Source organism: Rhincodon typus, unplaced genomic scaffold (assembly GCF_021869965.1).
Source record: "Rhincodon typus isolate 14 unplaced genomic scaffold, sRhiTyp1.1 hic_rhity00002352, whole genome shotgun sequence".
NCBI classification, from domain to species: domain Eukaryota; kingdom Metazoa; phylum Chordata; class Chondrichthyes; order Orectolobiformes; family Rhincodontidae; genus Rhincodon; species Rhincodon typus.
The window spans coordinates 1-21,866 of record NW_025967990.1 but is presented as its reverse complement, the minus strand read 5'-3'; the positions used below and the strand labels follow the sequence as shown (position 1 = coordinate 21,866).

At 39.7% G+C, this 21,866-nt stretch overlaps 1 protein-coding gene across 1 annotated transcript; it reads left to right on the top strand.

Moving 5' to 3' along the window:
* The first annotated feature begins 436 nt into the window (after positions 1-436).
* Positions 437-10,962, top strand: LOC125481498 (homeodomain-interacting protein kinase 1-like). The gene is made up of 4 exons (XM_048593124.1): positions 437-679; positions 1,560-1,810; positions 3,069-3,181; positions 4,995-10,962. The coding sequence occupies exons 1-4, from the start codon at positions 510-512 to the stop codon at positions 5,481-5,483; spliced, it is 1,023 nt and encodes a 340-aa protein (XP_048449081.1). The 5' UTR covers positions 437-509; the 3' UTR covers positions 5,484-10,962.
* Positions 10,963-21,866: the final 10,904 nt, after the last annotated feature.

The window sequence follows — 21,866 nt, the reverse complement described above, 5'->3', positions numbered from 1 at the left end:
GTGGAATTTGCTACTCTCAATTTGAGACTACAGATAACTACTCTCTGGACTTGAGTAACATCTGATCCACAGTATTCACTATTATCTGCAAGAAGTGCAGCAGATATATGGTGAGTTATTGTAGGTGATCCCTTTGCAGTTATATTGTCAAAAACAGTTGGAAAACCCCTGAAATAACTGCATGCACCATACGTGATGTATACCAACACTAAAATTAGTTAAAATAACCATCTATGAAGGAATATATGGATTTATACATGAACCTTTCATGCATTGTAGAAATTGTATTTTTTGTCTGTGCATGGTGAGCTCAGGTTCTTCAAATTTCCAAATTATATAAAATTCTAACTGTTTTGATATCTTCTTGAATAGGGCTTGAGTGAAAGTTTTTAGCTGATGATTTTAAGCCATGCATCTCAAATCACTAGTTTTCCATAACAAACTTGTCTGTTACTTAATTCTGTACCAGAAATGTTCCTGTGTTGGATGTCACTCCCTCTCAAACATACATGGTGGTTCAAAACAGTCCTTCAAGTGCACCCTCCCCATACTGCAACACAACACTTGACCATCAGCGACAGACCATTGTGATTCCTGATACACCCAGTCCTGCTGTTAGTGTTATCACCATTCGTAGTGACACAGATGAAGAGGAAGAAACGAAGCAAAAGGTTGGAAGGTAGGTATATTATTATACATAAATAATCACAGGAGGTGAAGATACTACCTACACCACTTCCAAATGCAATCTAGGTAGCCAAGGCTTGCTTGACTTTGAGGCGCTAGAAGTACATTTAAATCTGCATTATCGCTCATCAGATCATGGCTCATTTACTTTGAAATCTGCCTTTGAATTGGCATTATCATTTTACCTGTGCCTCCTGGTTTGGATCAAACTATTTAATGTTTTTCTGTAAATTTTGATGCAAATGCACAACATTAGTGATAAACTTAGTCCTAGAATCTTAGTCAACAAATTCAGATCTCCCAAGAAATGACTCCATTCCACACAAGTCGTAGGCTGTCAGTAGTTTTAGCTTTTTTAGTCCAGTATCTTTCCTTTGTTCTCCCACACTCTGGCAATTTTAAATCCATAAATGACTCATATCTTATGATACTCAATTAACTGTTCTTCACAACCTGTTTATCGTATAACAAGCTTTTGATCTTGAAAGAAGCAGTGTTGTTGACCTCAGTGTTGTCCTTGCCTGACTTCCATACACACTTCCCAGCAGTATGCAAGTGATGTTCATCAAAAAGAGGAATCTCCGCTATCATGGATAATCTGGCAGTGATCAGTTTTGAAATTGGGACTGTAGTGATCAACAACATTCTGTATCTGTACATTTTCTATATTCTATTTGTGCAGAAAGACTCATCAAAGTAATTAGTATTTGGATGACACAATAAGGAACATTGATCCAGAGTTGGAAAGGGACAAATGGAGGTCAAACAAATATTAAGTGTCACTATACTATCATACATCCAACAATTGAGTTTTTGGAATCATTTGAGATGGCCTGACCACCAGTGAAAATATTTTATTTCCTCTTTTTTAGCTCTAGCATGAAACAGAGATCAAATGTCATCAGTTACGTCACTGTCCTTGATTCTTTAGAATCTGACTCCTCAAACAGTAACAGTCCCTATCCATGTGAACGCCCTCGAGCAACGCAAGTTATAAGCAGTACACAGGAAGCCTCTAAAAGGACTTTGGATGCCAGTCATAGTTCCGGATCTCGTACAATCATTGTACAGCCTTTGAAGCCTCAAGTCAGTGACAGTATGGGAGAAAGCAACAGTTTGTCAGGTAGGAATATGACTGTGTACCACAGTGTTTCCAGCAATGAAAGTCTTAGTTGGATCATTTTATCTTTGCTTCAGAATTTATTCTGCAATGATTAAAAATTCAAGTACTTAAATGTATAACTGGTTTTGTCATCTGAGCTTCCTCAACCAAACTGATATTGAGAGACATTGAAATCAAATCAATTTTCCAATATTCTTATTAGTGTTTCAAACATGTACAAATTGAGGTTCCTTTCTTTTCACCATCTCTCCTTGAAATTATTTTTGTCTCTCTCACTTTAAATTGTGGCCTCAACAGCTGGTACTGATGAAGTAATCATCTCTATTTTTGAGTTGGAAGTGTTACCATTCTTAACCTTTGAAATGCAAACATCCACACTTGTTTGGTTTTAAAAGTTTATTGAGACGCATCTAAACATCACTCGTACTAATGTACTGACATGGAGTACTATTGTACATTCATTCCATTTGGCAGCAGCATTGGACATTTATGAGAGATTTAATCCCTCTTTCCCTCATATGAAAGACATTAATTACCAATGGAAGGAAAATATTTTCCTTCCCACATGAAATTCAGGAACCATAGAATATTAACAGGAAAAGGTCAGAAAGGACTTGTCTTGAAGCAATGACAAGATTCAGCTACATTTATTTGGTGGAAAAATAATTTAAAGTGGATGTTGTATTCACTTGATTGTCTGATACATTATTCTATTCTTATCCCTTTGTGGGAATGGATGTCACTGGCACAGCCAGTATTGCCCATCTGTGGAATCAGCTACATCACTGTGGATCTGCAGTGATATGAAGACCAAGCTACTAAGGTCAGCAGATTTCCTTCCCTAAAGGACATTAGTGAACAATATGGATTTTTTTTTGTAACAATTGTTAATAGTTTAGTGGCCACCTTTACTGAGATTAGCTTTCAACTCCAGATTTATAATTGAATTTAAATTCCACCTGTATACCGACATATTAATGTGGGATTTTGAAATAGCTTTTGTGCAACCATGAATCCTACGTTGGGAACTCAATTCCTGCAAAAATAAGACCAATTTGCTACTTTGGATTTATTTATTTAATTTATTGTAGATCTACATTAGTTTTATTTAATTATACTTTTGGGCATTTGTTTGTTTCCTTTCTGTCTTCTAGGCTCACCTGAATTTTGTTCCTCACCTTGAAGAGGATTGAAATATAGCATGTTTTTTTTAAGTTTTGCCTTGTGCACTCACCTTTGAATTTCTTATGCCCTTTAGGCTTTTTCTCGAATGTTTATAAGGCGAAAACGGGCATGCCTATGAGTGGTCAGACTTCAAGCTCAACAACACCAACCACGTACCGTCAGCGGCAGCCTCTGAACCTCAGTCAGGTATGTAATTTTTCTCTTTAGTTGTAAGATCAATGCACAGTTTTATTTAGGGAGAAAACCAGTTTTACAGCAAAAAAATTTAAAAATAACTTTTAAGATAAAGGTTGGGAAATACTTAAGACCATAATAAAACTGACTTTATGGGGATTAGAATGAAACCAGGGTTAACTGGTGTGGAAATTGCAAACAAATGTAATCCACGTGCCCTTAAACGTTTTGTGTGGTGTATAGCCGATTTGTCTGTGTGTGCACCTTTTAAATTTTTGTTTTGGCTGCATGTGCATCAACTTGCATAAACCAACTTGTATACGGCCTGCACAGTAAGTTTCTCAGGCTGCTGCGCAGTTTAGCCAGAATGGTGTTTCACATCAGTTCCGTTGTTATTCTATCGTTTATCAGCAATGATCAATAAGGTCCAGGACAAGTATATGCTGTGAAAAGCAACCACAAACTACCTGTAATGGCAGACCATTTATAAGTAAAAGATAAAGGGCAAAATTGAAACTAAAGCTACAAAGTTGGATTGACGAAGCTGATGGTAGAGCAAAGGAGATTGAGCGCAGATTTAATTCAGGTGTACAAGATTCATGACAAGTTCATATAATCTAGACACAAAGAAAAGCAGTTCCTATTTGCTAACTTGAACTAGAGGACATTGATTTGTAGTTTTTGGTCAACAGTATAGAAAAAGGTCCTTTTGCCTGTCGAGTCTGAACCAGTCAAAAACAAGCGCCTAACTATTCTAATTCCATTTTCCAACAGTTGCTCCATACTTCCAAACCATTATAATGGTTTCTGCCTGGGGGTGGAGGCGGAAGGCAGTTCTGGCCTTGTGATAGGAACAAATGAGTTTTAGCTCCAGGGTGGGAGTGGATGTATTTGAGTCCCTAGGTGAGGTGATGAGTTGCGCATGAGTTGGAGGGGGTTGCTGGGGTGTTGTTTGAATTTCTGAGCTGAATGGGATTGAAATGTAATTGAGCTCCTGTGCATGGAGAGGCAGGGTTGTGTCTCAATTCTTGGGAGTAGCAGTCAGAGTTGTTTTGCCTTTTGAACCCCTGATTTTGGGGAAAGCTGGGAGTGCGTTTTAGCTCCTGGGTGACATGGGGTGGCATTGGTCGGGTGACGGGATTAGTTCTTGAGCTTAAGCAGACATTTAGAAGAAATTCGCTGTGGTAGGAATTGTTTAAACTGCAGGCTTTTAAAGCACAAAAAGAGATTTAATTTGCAATGGCATTCAAGCTTCAAAAGCCTGTCCATTCAGCAAAGGCCAGCAGTAGACAAAAACACATGGCCTCACAGCTGTTAGCATTCAAGCAGCCATCACGTCCAAGCTTCATGGCAGCCATCACTGTCTTGGAGTCCACAACCCATACTATCCTGAAAGATCCACTGATTAATATCATTTTTCCTATATTTATTAAGGAATATATATTAAGAATGCAGGAACCAGAAACACTGCCTGCAACTTTTCTGCAGCTCGCCAGCCTGCAATTTTCCAGCCACTAAAATGCCAAATAGTCAGCTTGAGGAATAAAGGATCGTAACATCTTAGCCGTGACCTTACTGAAGCTTGCTCATAATAGTTTTTCAGAACCTCTGTACCGATGGTCTGTGTTACTCAGTTTCCAGGTTTAGTTGGTTCTTCACAGTATCCACTAGTGCTTTTTCTTTTTTTTTTGAAGAAGTCATCATCCAAAAGGATCTGGAGAGTCTGATTATTTTTTTCAGAAAACCACTTTATGTACACTTTTATGAGCAAAAAAAGCAAAATTTTATCTTTAAGAAATCATTTTCTCTTTTTTGTTTCTTTTAGGCCCAGCAATCCGTCTCTCAAGAGCGAAGTGTGAATCCTGCTCCCCGCAGGCAACAGGCATATGTGACACCAACTCTTGCTCAACCTCCTTACTCTTTCCAGCATAATAGTCCCACTCATCCAGGGGTTCACCCTCACCTGACGGCTGTATCAGCCCCTACGCACCTTTCAGGCCAACCCCACATGTATACCTACACACCAACTGCTGCTGCATTGGCAACCTCCAGCTCCATGGCCCATCTTCTGAACCAACAAAGCTCATCGAGACATGCCATGCAACAAGCCACGTACACGGCTCATCCAACCAGTCTCCTCCAACAGGTGCCAGTCAGCATGGGCCCAAATCTTCTGCCATCTGCCAGCGTTGCTCCCAGTCAATACCAGCATCCATTTGCTACCCAGTCATACATTAATGCTTCCAGGGCACCTACTCTTTATGCTGGCTATCCACTCAGTCCCACTAAAATAAATCAGTATTCTTATCTGTAGCTTTCTTATTTGCAAATGTGCTGTGCTACTGTACGAGATCTAGACAAATCCAGTTTTGTATGAAGGAGGAGTACACTTCATTCCATTAGACAGGACTCTTCTGTGGTGTCATGTTTTGCTTCTGAACTGGGTCACAAGTCTGCAGAGCATCCAGCAGTGAGGAGACTTGGTTTTTAACCCTTTTTTAAAGAAAAAAAGGATATTGGAAATAGACCACATTTTAAATATTTTACAATGATTTGGAAATAATTTTCAGAACCAACAGAAATGTTGTTTGTTTTTAAATGTACTGTTGCTTTACTTTTGCCAGCTCTTTGCCTGAACACACTGATGAATCTGCTACTTGAAATAGGTTTATGCTGCTCAAAGTGTTAATACTATTGCTTAGGAAATTTAAATAATGCATTTTTTCTAGGCCTATTACATAATAAAATGGCAAGTAATGGATGCATCATTTAGATTGAAAAGTTGAAGCCTAAACAAATTCTGACTTGCATAACTCATTAATCTTCAAGCATATCACTGTTTTATTGTATTTTGGAACATTTGTGAGAGGGCTTCAAAATTAAAGAAAAATTACTTTTGAATAGTATGTAAAATAGTTTGAAATGTCACATTTTTAGAGTTTAGTTGCAACATTAATTTTGTATTAATCTGGATTTCTTAAAGTATTGGTTTCTGGACAGTACATGTAATTAAGCACGAAAATAAGAAATGAAAACATCTACTTGCTCTTCTGAGAAGTGATTCAGTTGAACATTTCAATCATCTGGTGCTGTCGTCCATACAGGATTAGTGAGCTTTATTTAAAGCTACAGGTTTAAGAACCATTTAGTCACTTTTCAGTGAGCATAAATTTAAGCAGTTGCTTATGTAAATTTCACTTGCCTGTATGTTCTTCGTAGTTGATCAAGAATTGTTGAGGATGAAAAGCTTACTAAAATGAATTGGAAGCTGGAGAAGTGGTGAATAAATATGGTCACTGCTGTATTATTAAATATTGAGTAAACTATTCCAAGTCATCCTTACTTTAAACCTGTGGAGGACAGGTGTGTATTTTAATTGTGTAGCACATACTATGCCATTACACAGAGCCCAGGGATTTAAGGTGTATTCTGGCACCTACATCACCGCTAGAACCTTTTGTGCGCTGTGTAGATTTCATTTGGGCATCAATAGTGCTGATTTGTAATATAAAATAACTAAATGCATGCACACACCCTAAAACTGTGTTTAAATCCTATTCTACATCATGTTCCAGAGCCATTTTGATCCCTCCCCTGCCTAACTTGTTGGTATCTTTAGTGTGTCATGCAGATTTGAAGGTGTGTTACACACCATCACTGTATAGACTTTCAATCACTAGTGCCTGTGGCATTGAGTTATGTCAGTTATGCTTGTGTAATTTGCCATGACATTACTGCCATAATATCCTATTTATGTATAGGACTAGTTCAATTAGTTCCAGCAACTAATACAGCTTTAGCATCAGAGCTGCTGAAGCAGACGTGTGACTCTTACAGTTTCAACAGAACTAGCTACAACAGTCTGATCAAAAATGTAAATTATGATACTTGAATTCTGTATTTTTTGTAACTCAAAATTTAGTTCCTGATCACCCCAGAGGGATTTTTTTTAACCTGTCAATTTAAAAGAAATTAAGTTGGAACGTGTTGGAATGTACATGCAGTGTCTTTGGATACATTTTTGGAACTTTATTAAATGTTATAGCACTGATGAAGAAGTAATTGTGTTTGAAAAAAAGTGGTTGCAGAACAGGCATCATCCGTGTGTTCTGGATGGGAGTAATTCTTTGACTCAGTTTTTGCACAGGTGTGAATGTTGTGGGGGCTTATTTGATGAGTTCTTTCCCCTAGTTAGTGCCTTAACAGATTTTTACATAGTACATTAAATTAAAACTTTTACACTGTGCTTTAGAGAATCCCAACTTGTTACAGTTAGATCATTTGGACTTGTGTGTGCATAGAAGGCCTCTCGGGAATACAAAACAAAGTGATGGGAGGGTAGCACAGGAAAGCGTATCGTGCTGTTGAAACAGACTTTAAAACGTTTAAGTTTGTCTTTTTAAAAAAAATCAGTTGAGTATTTTAATTGAAGTTTGTTTTAGTTTAAGAAAGGGAGATGGAATTTGAAACAGTATTCTTGTTTCTGTTTTGAAGTTTTAAATTTTTATTTTCATTTGGCACATATAACTATGCTCCTTTTAATGCAGCAAGCTACTTAGAATGTGAAAATGCATGTATCCATGTACTGTCTTCTGAACTTCAGTTCCTTTTGATTTTTACCTTATTATTAAGTTACAATGGTATGGCTGAGCGTATTGTACTTACGTGAGGATAGTGCAGTGTTTTGGTTTGTTTAATGGATTTTCAGATGAGGAAAATTATGTGCAATTAGCTTTAGGTGGTTGTGGTTCTTCTCGATGTGTAATTTTTTAAAATTTATTTTTCAATAGTGTATGGATGCTAATATTCCTTGTGGCAGTAGGATGCTGTCTGAGTAAACCCTTTGAAAGGCGACTACCCAGATTTTGGCTTCATGCAGGCAAATTGCCTGTAAAGCACATGTTCATCACACCAAAGAAAAGCCTATTTATTCTGCCTCATTTATAGGGCATGGAATAAGTGGTATTGCTTAACAGATATGCAAAGTATTTGCTAATCTTAAATTACAACTTTAAAAAACAAAATCTGCTATTCAATCCAACAAGCTAACATTCTTGTTTGCAAACAGCTGCTCTGCTCCACTCTGAATTTGAAAGGAAAGTATTACTTACACTACTTCCCTTACTTGGTGTTGAAAGTGTTTATGAAAGCCATTTTTTCTTTTTGTTTCCTTACTTAACTCTTATTTCATGCCCTGATTTCATAAGGTTGCAGGGAGTTGATGTGCACCTGGCAATCTCCCAGAGAAATGGCTTTTAGAAAATGTCTTTGTCAAATACCTCTGGTGTTGTAAAACCTGTCTTGTTTCAAGGTTGACCGGGAGATGGTGTTTTGTGGGTGTTTCTGTAGGAAAGGCATTATTCCTATGTATATGTTTGGAGAGCACAGATCTACATTAGAATTTATCTCGCGCAATACCAGCATTATAAAATGATAAACTGGTAGAAATGTGAGGGTTTACAGAAATACACTAGCCTGCTGGTTCAGATGTTTTTTTGAAAAAAATTAAATTTCTAACAAGAAACAAACATTCCGCCAGTGCTTCTATAACCAGGTAAATATTTGTACAGCATTTTTAGAGTGCTCCACCTTACGGAACTTTTAGATGTCAAGAACGTTGAGGCCTGTACTTTCCAGTCCGCACAAGCTGGGTTTGTATAATGCAAACTAAGGTGTGAGGATGAACCTATTAGTTTCAGAAAGAATATCGTTCTCTCTAAGCTGAGCACAATATATGTGTGAATCCTGTTTTGTATTTGGTTCGTGGCATGCAGGTTCACAACTCCAGCTGAGTGGAGAGAGCTCCATAGGCCAGCAAAATCTGTACAGCAGACTTATAATACATTGAGTTGGTTAATGCTGTTCACTGATACAGTCATAGTGAGGTAAAGTGGTGCTCAAAAATCTGGTGACTCTTACTTAAAATTTCACTACTGTCAAGTATTTTTACTTCATGAAAAATCTAGTTTGACCAGTTGCTGAAAGCTACTAACTCCTCTAACCCATCTACTCCTTCACGCTCCCTTTAGATGCCGTACCATCTCGAATCCAGGGAAACTAAATATATATTGACATTCTGGGACTTTGTATTGGATTTCTACTGAGCCAGATGTTCCCCTTTACCTCTCCCAAGACTCTGCAAAGTGCTGTCATGATGTAGCATTTCGTAGTCTTGTTGTATTACATCTATCTTGTTGGTTCAGTGAAGAGCATTTGACCTTGTAAAATGGGACATTTATTTTTTAAAACCAACATTCGTACACGTGAGCTTAAAGAAAAACATGTTTTAAAAGCTACAGCTAAGCACCTTTTAAATCTTTGCTGTCAATAAATGATTCATGCCCTGTCAATGGGAAATGCACTTGCTGTAGATTGAGATGTATGTTGTTTTTTTTATCCTGTCCACAAAGTAGGATACTCCACTTCCAAAGGAGTAGCCCCAGTTAACAGCACAGCAAAGTACCAATGAAGGGTTGAGTTTCTGCTGTCACTAATTATCAGATGTTGCCAATGGAGAGTCTCACCATATTAGATTTCTGCCCAGTTCTGGATTCTTGTGGCTAAACCTGCTTTGGGATGGAGCAAAATGCAAAATTTTGGAAATTTAGTTTTATTTATGAAAACATTTGCCCAAGGAATAACACTGGTTTTGACCATAAAATGAGGTCGAATAGACCTGTAGGTAAACTTTTGCCAGTGTCCTCGCACCTTTATGTACTACTTTGTAACAAATTTTTTGTCAATGTTTTGTAAGGAAACCATCTGTATCCTGTGTAAGTCATTTAGTATCTAAAATGTACATTTAAAGAGATAGTCAGAGGCCCACACTGGTTGTATTTAAAACAATTGACATGGAATTTAAATAGCACCTGATGAACCTTGTCACAGCCACCTTTGAATACAAATGCAGCTTGCTTGCTTCTTTAGAAGAGGAGGATGGAGGGATTGGAATTTAAACCAACATTAATCATGGATAACTTCAAGCTAATTATGTAGTCAAATGTTGATTATCTTTATTTGAAAAAAAATCTAACAAATTTGTTTTAAGCTTGACTGAGCATTTCCAGGAATTGAAGGTTGCTGCACTGATTCAAACACCATTTTCCAGGAGTTTTTTGTTTCACATAACCTGTGTAGGGCTGTAAAAGCACTGTCTCTTTAAAATCTATATAAACAGTATATATTTATAGGGTTGACTTATATATGGTTACATATGGGTGTGTCATTATTTACTGTTGGCTGGAGCATGTTCTCATTATTTTGCTGTATGTGTCTGCATTTACTAATGCTAATCATATGTGGGTGGACTTTAGTGTTTTTTTTAATAGTATGATTGTAGCGAATGCAACAATTGTTAGTAGCATACTTGGCTTGTATCATTGATATTGCTATAATAGGTTATTTGACTGGTTTGTATAATGTTATTTGCTACTCTAGTTCTTGTATGAACTGCAGTTTCTTACTTTTTGATATAGCTATGTGATTATCACATGTAATGTGTAGGCAGCTCATAGAAATTATTGATTTTTCTATGGTAGTCTGGCAGTTAAACTGTAGAGGTTATTGTAAAATAATAAATTTAACAAAAGATAAAGAGATTATAGTTATTTAAAAAAAGTTCATAATACTAACTTTAAACTGGGAAAAGGGGTCCATTGTGATGAAACTGTTTATCTTGTAATTCACTGTTTTATTGTCTTTGGTTTCCAAAGTAGCTTGTCTTCTGATTGAAGTATTTTCTACATATGTTAAACATGCATTGAGTTACCAATAAAATGGGCTACATTTGTGTACTTTGTATTAGCATCATTTTATGTAAGTTGATTCGATCTTATTACTTTATAAGAGTCTGCTGTGTCTACCACTGGCATTTTCAGATTTTCACTAGTTTTTCACTCATCTGGAGTTCTCAGTGAAATTCCACATTAATATCCAGAGACTGAAACCTGACCCAAATAAGAATTGTTAGTGGGGCAAATTGCACTCAACTTCAGTTCCCACCTCCACCTTTAAACAGAGAATTGGTTACCAGTGGACTGAATCAAGGAATAGTAGAATCAACAGTTGCTGCACAGAGACTATTCAGCCCATTGCCTGTTCCAACTTTCTCTCAGCTCCTCAGCAATTATCTCTTTCTTGCCTTTTCTCTGCGGTTGTGAAAATATTTTCTTTGTTTTTGAAATGCAAAATTGAATCTGCCTCCACATTTCAAATTGCACTTTCTGACCCTTCTGTCAATGAGCAGTTTCTCCTTACCTTCTCTGGCCTGGCCCCTAATGATTTTGAACACATTTACCAAACTTCTCCTAGACTCTCCACAGAAAACAGTCCCAGCTTTGCTAATATATGCAGTGAACTGAAGTCTCATGCCCAGAAGTATTTTTATAAATCACATTTCAAGTACCTTCATATACATCCTAAAGTGTGAATTTAGATATAATGCTCTACCTGAAGCCAAGCTAATATTTTATTTAGGTTCACCATAAGTTCCTTGCTTTAGTACTCTATGGCTCTATTTATAAATCCCATAAACTCAAATACTTTACTAACCATTTGGTTGCCACCTTCAACAAATTGTGTACATCCCACTATTCCTATAATCACTTTAGAATTGTTACCTTTTATATTGTCTCTCCTTCCTTCCAAAATGTATCACTTCTTACTTCTCTGTATTTAACCTCATCTGCCATTGTCCATTCCACCAGCCTGTCTGTCTTGTATTGAAGGCTGTAATATCCTTATAGTATACAGTAGCTTGAAGTTTTGTCATCTGTAAATTTCAAAATTGTGCTGTGCACATTTGATTTAGGACAATGATTTAAATTTATGAAATCAACTCGGTGGTTAGCAGTGCTGCCTTACAGCGCCAGGGCCCTGGGTTTGATTCTAGCATCAGGTGACTGTGTGGAGTTTGCACATACTCCCCAAGTCTGCATGGGTTTCTTCCCACAATCCAAAGATGTGCAGGTTAGCTGGATTGGCCAGGCTAAATTGCCCATAGTGTCCAGGGATGTGCAGGCTAGGTGGATTAGCCATGGGAAATGCAGATTTACAGGGATAGGATAGACGTGTGGATCTGGGTGGGATGCCCTTTGGATGGTCGGTGTGGACGATAGGCTAAATGGCCTGTTTCCACAGTAGTGATTCTATGAATACCACCTCCTACAGCACTCTCACCATATACCTTCATCCAGTTAACTTCAAACTTTCACCATTGCTCTGTTTCCTGTCAATCAGCCAAGTTCTTAATGGTAGACAAACAGGAAGCTGGAAGAACACAATAAGCCAGGCAGCATCTGGAGGAAAGGAGCAATCAATGATTCAGGTATTACCCTTCTCCAGTTGAAGAAGGGCAATACCCAAAGCATTGACTGCTCCTTTCCTCCAGGTGCTGCCTGGCCTTTTGTGTTCTTCCAGCTTCCTGTTTGTCTACCTTGGATTCCAGCATCTGCAGTTTTTTTTTAGTCTCTAACCAAGTTCTTAATGGTGTTGCCACTGTCTCTTATGTTAAATGTTTCCACTGTTTGAACATGGAGGACAAGATGGCACGTTTGAGTATGTTTCCTAATGTCCATATGAATGCTTTCCAACAGGACTTGCCATAGCAGTCCAGAGTGGAGGGATGGCGGGGTGGAGAAATGTCCTTTACTTCCCCATCCAGGAAAACACAGACCAATTTTAACACTAGCTAACTAAGATCACTTGATATATTACAGGCTGCAGGTTAAACCTGGGAACTTTCAGATCTTTATTGCTTATGTGTAATCCAAATGCAAATTTACTTTTGATTTAATCAAATCTTTTTAACAATTCAGAAACTAGTTTTGCTAAAAATTATAACAAGCAGCCAGGATATAATTCATTTTACTGATGGATGCCCTTTATTTAGTTCTTTGCTAATTTCCCAATCCATAGCTCAACACTGATGTAATATTCCAGCGGCAGATAAACCTGTGAGGAAGAAGCAGCTACCATCCATTCCGAAGCTCTGCCTTAAATGGCCTAGCAAAGCTCTTGCATTCAAGAAGGTGGCTCATCACCATCTTCTCATAGGCAATGAAAGCTGGTAAATTATGCACTAGCATCAACAGCTGAACTCTAGAGGGAGGTGACACTGCCTTTGACATCAAGAAGCCCATGCAAAACTATAGCCAGTAGGAACTGGGAGGGGGTGGGGAGAATCTCTGCTGGCTGGAGTTGTACCTGGAACAAAGGAAGATAATTAAAGGTTGTTAAAGGTCAGTCATCTTCGCTCCAGGACATTTCTGCAGCTGTTCCTCAGGGTAGTGTACTAGGCCCAACCATCTTCAGCTTCATCAAAAACTTTCCCTCCATCACAAGGTCAGAAGTGGGGATGTTCACTGACAGTTGCACAACATTCAGTACTTTTCACGACTCAGATACTGAAGCAGTCCATGTCCAAATGTAGCAAGACCTGGATAATACGCAGCTTTGAGCGGACACTTAGCAAGTAACATTTGCACCACACCAATACAAGGCATTAACCATCTCTAACAAGAAAGAATCTAACCACCGTGACATTTCAATGGCTACAATTCCTGAATCCCTCACCATCAACACCTTGGATGTTATGATGGACCAGAAACTGAACTGGACGAGTCACATTCACTATAAGAGCTTTGGGGTTCCGCAGTGAGTAACTTACCTCCTGACTCCCCAAAGCCTGCCCACCATCTACAAGGCACAAGTCAGGAGTGTGATGGAATGCTCCCCACTTGCTTGGATGGATGCAGGTCTAATAATGCTCAAGACTTTTGACACCATATGCAACAAAGCAGCCCACTTGATTGACACTGCATCTGTGTTCACTCTATCACTGTCACTCAGTAGCAGCAACGTGTACCATATACATGATGCATTATAATAACTCACCAAGGCTCCATAGACAGCACCTTCCAAACCCATGTCCAGTTCCATCTAGAATACAAGGACAGCAGAAACATGGGAACACCACCACCTGCAAGTTTCCTTCCAAACTACTCACTGCCCTGACTTGGAAATATATCGCCATTCCTTCACTGTCACTGGGTCAATATCCTGGAATTCCCTCCCTCAGGGTATTTTGTGTATGTACATTAAATGGATTGCTGTAGTTCAAGAGGAGAGCTCACCACCACCCACCACCTTAAGGGCAACTCAGGATAGGCAACAAATGCTGGCCAAGCCAGAGATGCCCACATCACATGTAAGTAAAAAGGAAATTGTGAATTAATAGAAGAAATGTTTCCTTGAGTTCAGATGTTTAAGCAATGACCTTCCTTCCATTGGACGATCAGATTTGCGATGTTCACTGATACTTGCACAGCACCCAGTTTGTTTCAGAACTTCTCAGATACTGAAGCAGTCAATGCCCACATTCTGCATTATTGGATAATGTTCCTGTTGGGGATGATGAGTGATAAGTGAACAAACATGCCAAACAAAGACCACCTTCAACTAGAGAGAACTTGACCGTCTTCCCTTCCGATTCAAGTGCTGCATCCCTCAACATAAACATTCATGATGGTTCACCACTTACCAGAACTTAACCAAGCAAGCCACATGAAATATTGAGGCTGCAAAAGCAGATATGAGATTGGGAAACTCACCTCCTGACTCTCAAAGCTTTATAAACCACAGATCAGGAATGTGACAGAATCTGTCCATGTGTACAGCTCATTTAATTGACACTTGATCCACTATGTTAAACATTCATTCCCTTATCACTGGTATACAGTGGTAGTAATGGTACTGTCTACAAGATGTACTGTGACAACTCACCAAAACGCTTTCAACAGCAACTTTCAAACCTGGAATGTGTAGCACCTGTAAAAACGAGGGTATCAGGTGATTTGACCCAAACGAAGTTTCAAGACTCTCACTATTGTCATTGGTTAAGATATCACTGATTTTTCCCAGCGGCTCCTCTCTCTGTCTTCTGACAAACGTTTTGATTTGCTTCATACTTACATCACGTTATATTTCTTCTTCTCAATTCATTCATGGCATATGAATCTCACCAGCTTAGCAGTCATTTATTGCTCACACATTTGCTCAGTGGTTAGCACTGCTGCCTCATAGCACCAGGGACCGGGGTTCGAACCCAAACTCGGGTGACTGTCTGTGTGGAGTTTGCACATTCTCCCCGTGTCTGCGTGCGTTTCCTCTGGGTGCTCTTGTTTCCTCCCACAGCCCAAAGATGCGCAGGCCAGGTGGATTGGCCATGCTAAATTACCCATAGTGTTCAAGGATGTGCAGGTTAGGTGGATTAGCCATGGGAAATGTAAGGTTACAGAGATAGGGTAGGGGGTGGGTCTGGATGGGATGCTGTTCAGAGGGTAGGTGTGGACTCAATGGACCAAATGGCCTACTTCAACACTATACAAATTCAATGATTCATTGCTAACTTCAAATCCAAACAATCCCTTTCCAACAGCTTAGTGGACACAATAATCTCAGGCGTCAATGTTTCAATGATACAGCTCACCACTACTGCTTTCTCAAATGCACATAGAGATGGGCAATAAATGATGGCTTAGCTGGTGAGATTCATACCCTGTGAAGGAAATGAGGAAAAAAAATATAACGTGACACAAGTGTAAAGTGAATGGAAATGTTTGTCAAAAGATAGAGAGGGGAGCCACTGGAAAAAATAAGAAGCTTAAGAGGCAATTAGAAAGGAGTACAGTTGTGAAAACAGGCCAAATAGTTTTCTAACTTGTCACTGTAAAGGATAGAAATCAAATATAGTAAAATAGATAACACTGTAAAAGATTATTTCAAATTATTCAAAAGAGGCACTAGAATAACACCTGCCATGATGGAAGGCTATACACAATAATAATGATGTCTTTATTTGCCTTGACCATTATAAACCTAATGGTATGAAATAAGGACTTAGAACCTTCCCCATGAGATAGACATAATACATGCTTATGTCTGTCTCAATATTCAGACTTTCCTGAAACGGGTGACCAGGCCTGTCACTGAGGACTGTAGCTAGAGGGAGACACTCCATATCAAACAGGAGTTTCATTCCTCTTGCCATCTGCAGCAGGCATGTTGAAGGTTATGGCCACATTATGAATGAACCTTCCAAGGCCATCAGAGGGCCAGAGACAGGCCCAAACTTGAAGCTTCAGGCTCAGGTAGGGCCACAAGAACTTGCTGTGAAATGAGATAAAGAATGAAACCTGAAAACACTGAGATGCCATGAGATCATATGGAATGAATTGCTCAACTAGAATCAAGCTGATTCACGGCATGTAGAGTAACAGAACAAGTCCTGGGTAGGATCATTCTTGCATTAATCAATGATCGAATAATGGAATTAATGACTAAGATCAAAGCTGGATCATTGACTGCATGAAAGACCATAAGAAATAGGAGCATGAGTAGGCCATTCAGCCCCTCAAGCCTGCTCCACCATTCAGTAGAGTCATGGCTAATCCTACATTCCTCACATCCACTTTCTTGCCCTTTTCCCATAACATTTGATTCCCCGACTGATCAAGAATCTATCTATTGTAGTCTTAAATATACACAAGTACTCTGAAAGATACCAAACAAGGTACTGCCAACATTTTCTGGAAGACTGAGATGGTGCCTGGCCTAAATATTTGGATGTCTAGAAAGCTTTTGGAGTATTACATGAAATTCTAGGTGAAATTTGGGAGCTGGATTCGGAATTCAGAAACACAATGGATTGATCAGAATGTGATCTGTTAACCATCCTATTAAACATGCAACTAGTGTTCCAAACACAGGTAGGTCCCTGGGCAGATTCGGAAAGGAAATGCTTCTCCAATCAGAAACCGCTTTTTTAACCCCATTTGCTGCTGATCGAAAATGCAGCAGGGAAAAGGCCTCTAATTGAGAGAGCTGTGCAAACATCTCTACCTTCATTTAGCCTGAGCCCTGGATGCTGGAAGGGTCAGTGAGTCTGCTAGGCAGTGCACGTGGAGGGTATTTGTGAGGGCAGAGAAGCTGCTCAGCAGGTTAGGAACATGGCTATGCGCGAATCAGGGGAACAGCTGAGAGTTGGTGAGTGCAATGGGTGATAATGTGACTTTCCTGCTCACAAGCACTGAGCTCTCAAAGGACTGAGGTCAGGAAGGCAAGGCAAGGAGGTCTGAGGAACACGAGAGAGGGAAAGTTTGTGGGAGAGAAGGAGAGTGTATGTGTGAGAGTGTGTGTGTGGGGAGGTGTTCGGTGTGTGACAGGGTGACAGTGTGTGAAGGAATGTGTGTGTGTGTGTGTGAGTGAGAGAGAGTGAAAGTGTGTGAGAGTGAGTGTGTGGGTGGGTGGGTGCGTGAGATGGAATGTGTGTGAAGAAGTGAGTGGGTGTGTGAGGGAGAGTATGTGTGTGTGTGTGAGAGAGAGAGAAAGTATGTAAGGAGGACTGTGTGAGAAGGAGTGGGTGGGTATGTTGGTGGGTGGGTGTGTGGGAGACAGTGTGTGTATGTAATCTCCCTTCTCTTGCTTTCAATTCCCCTCCCAATAATTCATAACATTCCATGAGCTTTCCTGATTACTTGCTTTAGCTGTATGCTCATCTTCTGCAATTCATGCACTTGAACACCCAGATCCCTCTGCATCCCAGATCTCTGCAAACTCTCACCATTTAGATAATATGCTTCATTTTTTTAACTCTTTCTGCTAAAATGGACAAGTTCACACATTTCCACATTGCCCTCTGTTTGCCAATCACAGGATGTGGGCATCACTGGCCGTCTCAGCATTTGCCGCCCACCTTTAATTGCCCTGGAGAAAGTGGCGATGAGCTGCCTTCTTGGATCACTGCAGTCCATGTGGCGAGATACACTTACGTTGTTGTGAGCAAAGGAGTTCCAGGATTTTGATCCAGCGACAATGAATAAATGATGATCCATTTGCAACCCAGGGTGGTGTATGTCTTGGAGGGGAAGTTGCAGGTTGGTGGTATTCCCTTGTGCCTACATGTCTTGCCATTCTCGATGGTAGTGTTTGTGAAAAGTGCTGCGAAGGAGACTTGATTTGATATTGCAGCTCATTTCACAGATGGTACACCCTGCTGCCACAGTGTGTCAGTGCTGGAGGGGGCATAAGTGGTGGATGTGGTGCCAAAGAAGTAACAAGCAGGTGCAATAAAGTGGAACGAGTAGTAACCAATATATTTGGATTTCCAAACAGTGTTTCATAAGGTGCCACATTTTTGGTTATTTAATAAGACAAGAGCTTATGTTGTTGAGGGGAAGTACATTAGCAAAGATAGAGGATTGGAATTCTAGTGGAAGGTGGAAGCTTGTGATGAGGATGGCACTTTCAGGATGGCAACTTGTACCTATTGGAGTGCCACAGGGGCTAGTACTGAGGCCACAGTTATTTACATCATATAGAAATGACTTGGATGAGGGGAACTGATTGTGTTGTAGCCAAGTTTTCAATGATAAAACAATAGGTGGGCAGGTAAGTGATGAAGATAACAAACAGGCTCTTAAGAGTGATAAAGACAGGCTAGGGGAGCAAGTAAATACTTGGCAGATGGGGTACAATGTGGGAAAAGGTGAGGTTATGCACTTTGGCAGGAAGAATAGAGGAGTTGAATATTATTTAATTGGAAAAATTAGCTGCTGCTTAAAGGGATTTGAGTACCCTCGAGCATGAATTGCAAAAAGCTAGCATTCAACTTCAGAAGGCACCAGGGAAAATAAATGGAATGTTGGCCTTTATTTCAAAGGGAATGGAGCATAAAAATAAGGAGATCTTGCTAACACTTCACATGGCACTAGTCAGACCACAGCTGGAATACAGTGAACAGTTTTGGGTCCCTCATTGAAGGAAAGCGATATTGGCATTGGAGGTAGTCCAGAGAAGGTTCAGTGGGTTGATCCTGTGTACAGAGGGATTTTATCATGAGGAGAGGTTTCATAGGGTGGACTCATAGTCACCAAAGTTTAAAACAATGAGAGGAGACCTTGTTGAATCAAGTAAGATTCTTACAGAGTTGCCAGGGTAGATGCAGAGAGGTAGATTCCCCCTTGCAGAGGACTCTAAGACAGGGGTCACCCAGTTAGGACAGAGTTTTGGAGGAATTTCCCCTCTCAGAAGGGCGTGAACCTGCATAATTCTATACCACAAAGGGCTGTCGAGGCTGGGTCGCCATGTATTTTCAAAGTCAGAAGTCACACGGTGCCAGGTTAAAGTCCAACAGGTTTATTTAAAATCACAGGCTTTCTGAGTGCTGCCCCTGACAAACAAGCTGCGCTCTGAAAACTTGTGATTTTTAAATAAATCTGTTGTGCTACAATCTGGTGTTGTGTGACTTCTGACTTTGTCCACCTCAGTCTGACACCGGCACCTCCACATCAAGTATTTTCAAGGCTGAGATAGATTTTTAACTAGTAACAGGATCAAAGGTTATGGGGAAAAGGCAGGAAAGTGGAGTTGAGACTTATCCGAGCAGCTGCTACCCCATTAAACTGCAGGGCTGGCCCAATGGGCTGAATGGCCTACATCTGCTCCTACATCTAAAATCCCTGTGGACTGCTCTGTTCTGTGGCGAGAGAATCAGAGTTCATTTATCAGGTTAACTGAGAAAGTTCAGGTTGTAGCAGGTTTTAAACAAGCACGGACACAGAGATGGGGTGTGGCCTGGGGAAGATAGAACAGATTAGAGCTGAAAGTAGGAGGGCTGCTATGACAATGTTTTTGTTTTCCTTTTATAAACTCCAGCTACTGAGTCTGTGTCCTTTGAGCACTTTCCATTCATGTACACTGTAAAAAGTCATTTCAAGTTGGAAATTTCCTCCTTGCCTGGCATCAGTAATTAAGTGCTGTATGGTTGAGTGTCTTAAGGTTAACACAATGTGTGCAACAAGTATTTCGTGCTTTTAGCGTATCCTTGAATCTAATTAGAGCAGCAGCCTGATTGCAAACAGCACACGAGTTTATAAACAGGAGCTGACCTTGTATCATAGACCATTCTATCCGCATTATGATAAAGGCTTTTTTTTAAAGAATGCAGCAAATGACTCTCAAGCACAATCAAGCTAAAAGCCCGAGTGTTCACATTAGCAACACTGGTGACTGGAAGAAGGTATCTTGAGAAAAACAGGCACTACGAATGATTAGATTTCTAATCATTAACTTGTTGCTTCTGTTTCCCTTGCATGCAGGACTAACACTGTTAGATTGTTTGATCCGTTAATGTAAGGTCAAAGGACTTGGTTAGTCACAAAGTTCAGTTGTAATTTAATAAAAGATGTCTACTTCGTTTGTTGTAATGAAAGTGCTCAGTATATTAATGGGTGATTTTAAATTGTGGAATATTTTACCACTATATTTCTTTTCATTTTCAATCAATGAGGAGACAATGGCCTAGTGGTATTGTGTTAATACCACTGTTAATCCAGAGACCAAGATAATGTTCTGGGGACCCAGGTTCGAATCCTGCCATGGTAGATGGTGGAATTTGAATTCAATAAATGTCTGGAATTAAGAGTCTAAGGATAACCATGAATCTATTGTCGGTTGTCAGGAAAAAAAATCCATCTGGTTTATTAATGTTCTTTAGGGAAGGAAACTGCCATCCTCGCCTGGTCTGGCTTACATGTGACTCCAGGCCCACAGCAATGTGGTTGACTCTGAACTGCAAAACAGCTTGGAGTCTGTGATTGTCCTCTTCCCGGGGTCAGCCTTGTACACTACATTTTGGAAAAGCGACATCATGGATTTACTAGTTGGGAGCGGTGGGAAATGCTGGTTTTGAGGAAGGAAATTGGGAATGAGCTGAGCTTGGGGCCACTGACTGCGGAAGCAGGTTCAAGGAAGCAGGTTGAAGTGGACTGATGCCAAAGTATCCAGTTTAAAAGACTCACCTTTATTTGCTGGGACATCAGCATTGCTCTGGAGTTAAACGTGAGGCCCTCTAACCCTCACCCACTACCCATCCCTCAATGCCCTCCCACCCATACGCAATTACCAAATACCATTCATGATTCGAACCACTGATTAATTGATGATTGTTATTCACATGTACCGAGATACAGTGAAGTGTTGTTTTGCATGCTGTACAGGTGCATTGTACTGTACAAAGTGCATCGGGATAGCAGATAGAGTTCAGGATACAGTGTTGTATTGCAGAGAATGTTAGAAATCACACAACACCAGATTATAGTCCAACAGGTCTCTTTGAAAACACAAGCTTTCATAGCCTCACTCCTTCTTCAGGTGTTAGTGAGAGAGGTAGTATCAGACACAGAATTTATAAGTAAAAGATAAAAGGTCACACCCCTGAAGAGGATGTATTAGACAAACCTAAGATGCTGATAAATCTTTAATCAATTGGAGGGTTTTAATTGATTAATACATAGATGTAAATCCCTAAATTCCTTTCAAGTCCTTATCCTGAGAGAACAAAAGGTTTTATCAGTATAAAACAGAGGTGACATTTTAGGTCAAACAATGCAAGTTAGGTGTGAGGCCTTGTTTAGGATTTGTTTGTGTTTTGGTTTGGAATCAGACTGGTTTTATTTCTAAAGTAGGAATTTATAAAACACCACATTGACTGACTGTCTATAAATTGTGTGCTTTTTGAACAAAATAGAATGCATCTGCAAATACAAATTCACCCCATAGATTCACGTGTGTATGTGTGTCTGTGTGTGTGGGTGTGTGCGTATGTGTGTGTGTGTCTGTGTGTGTGAGTGTGTGTGTA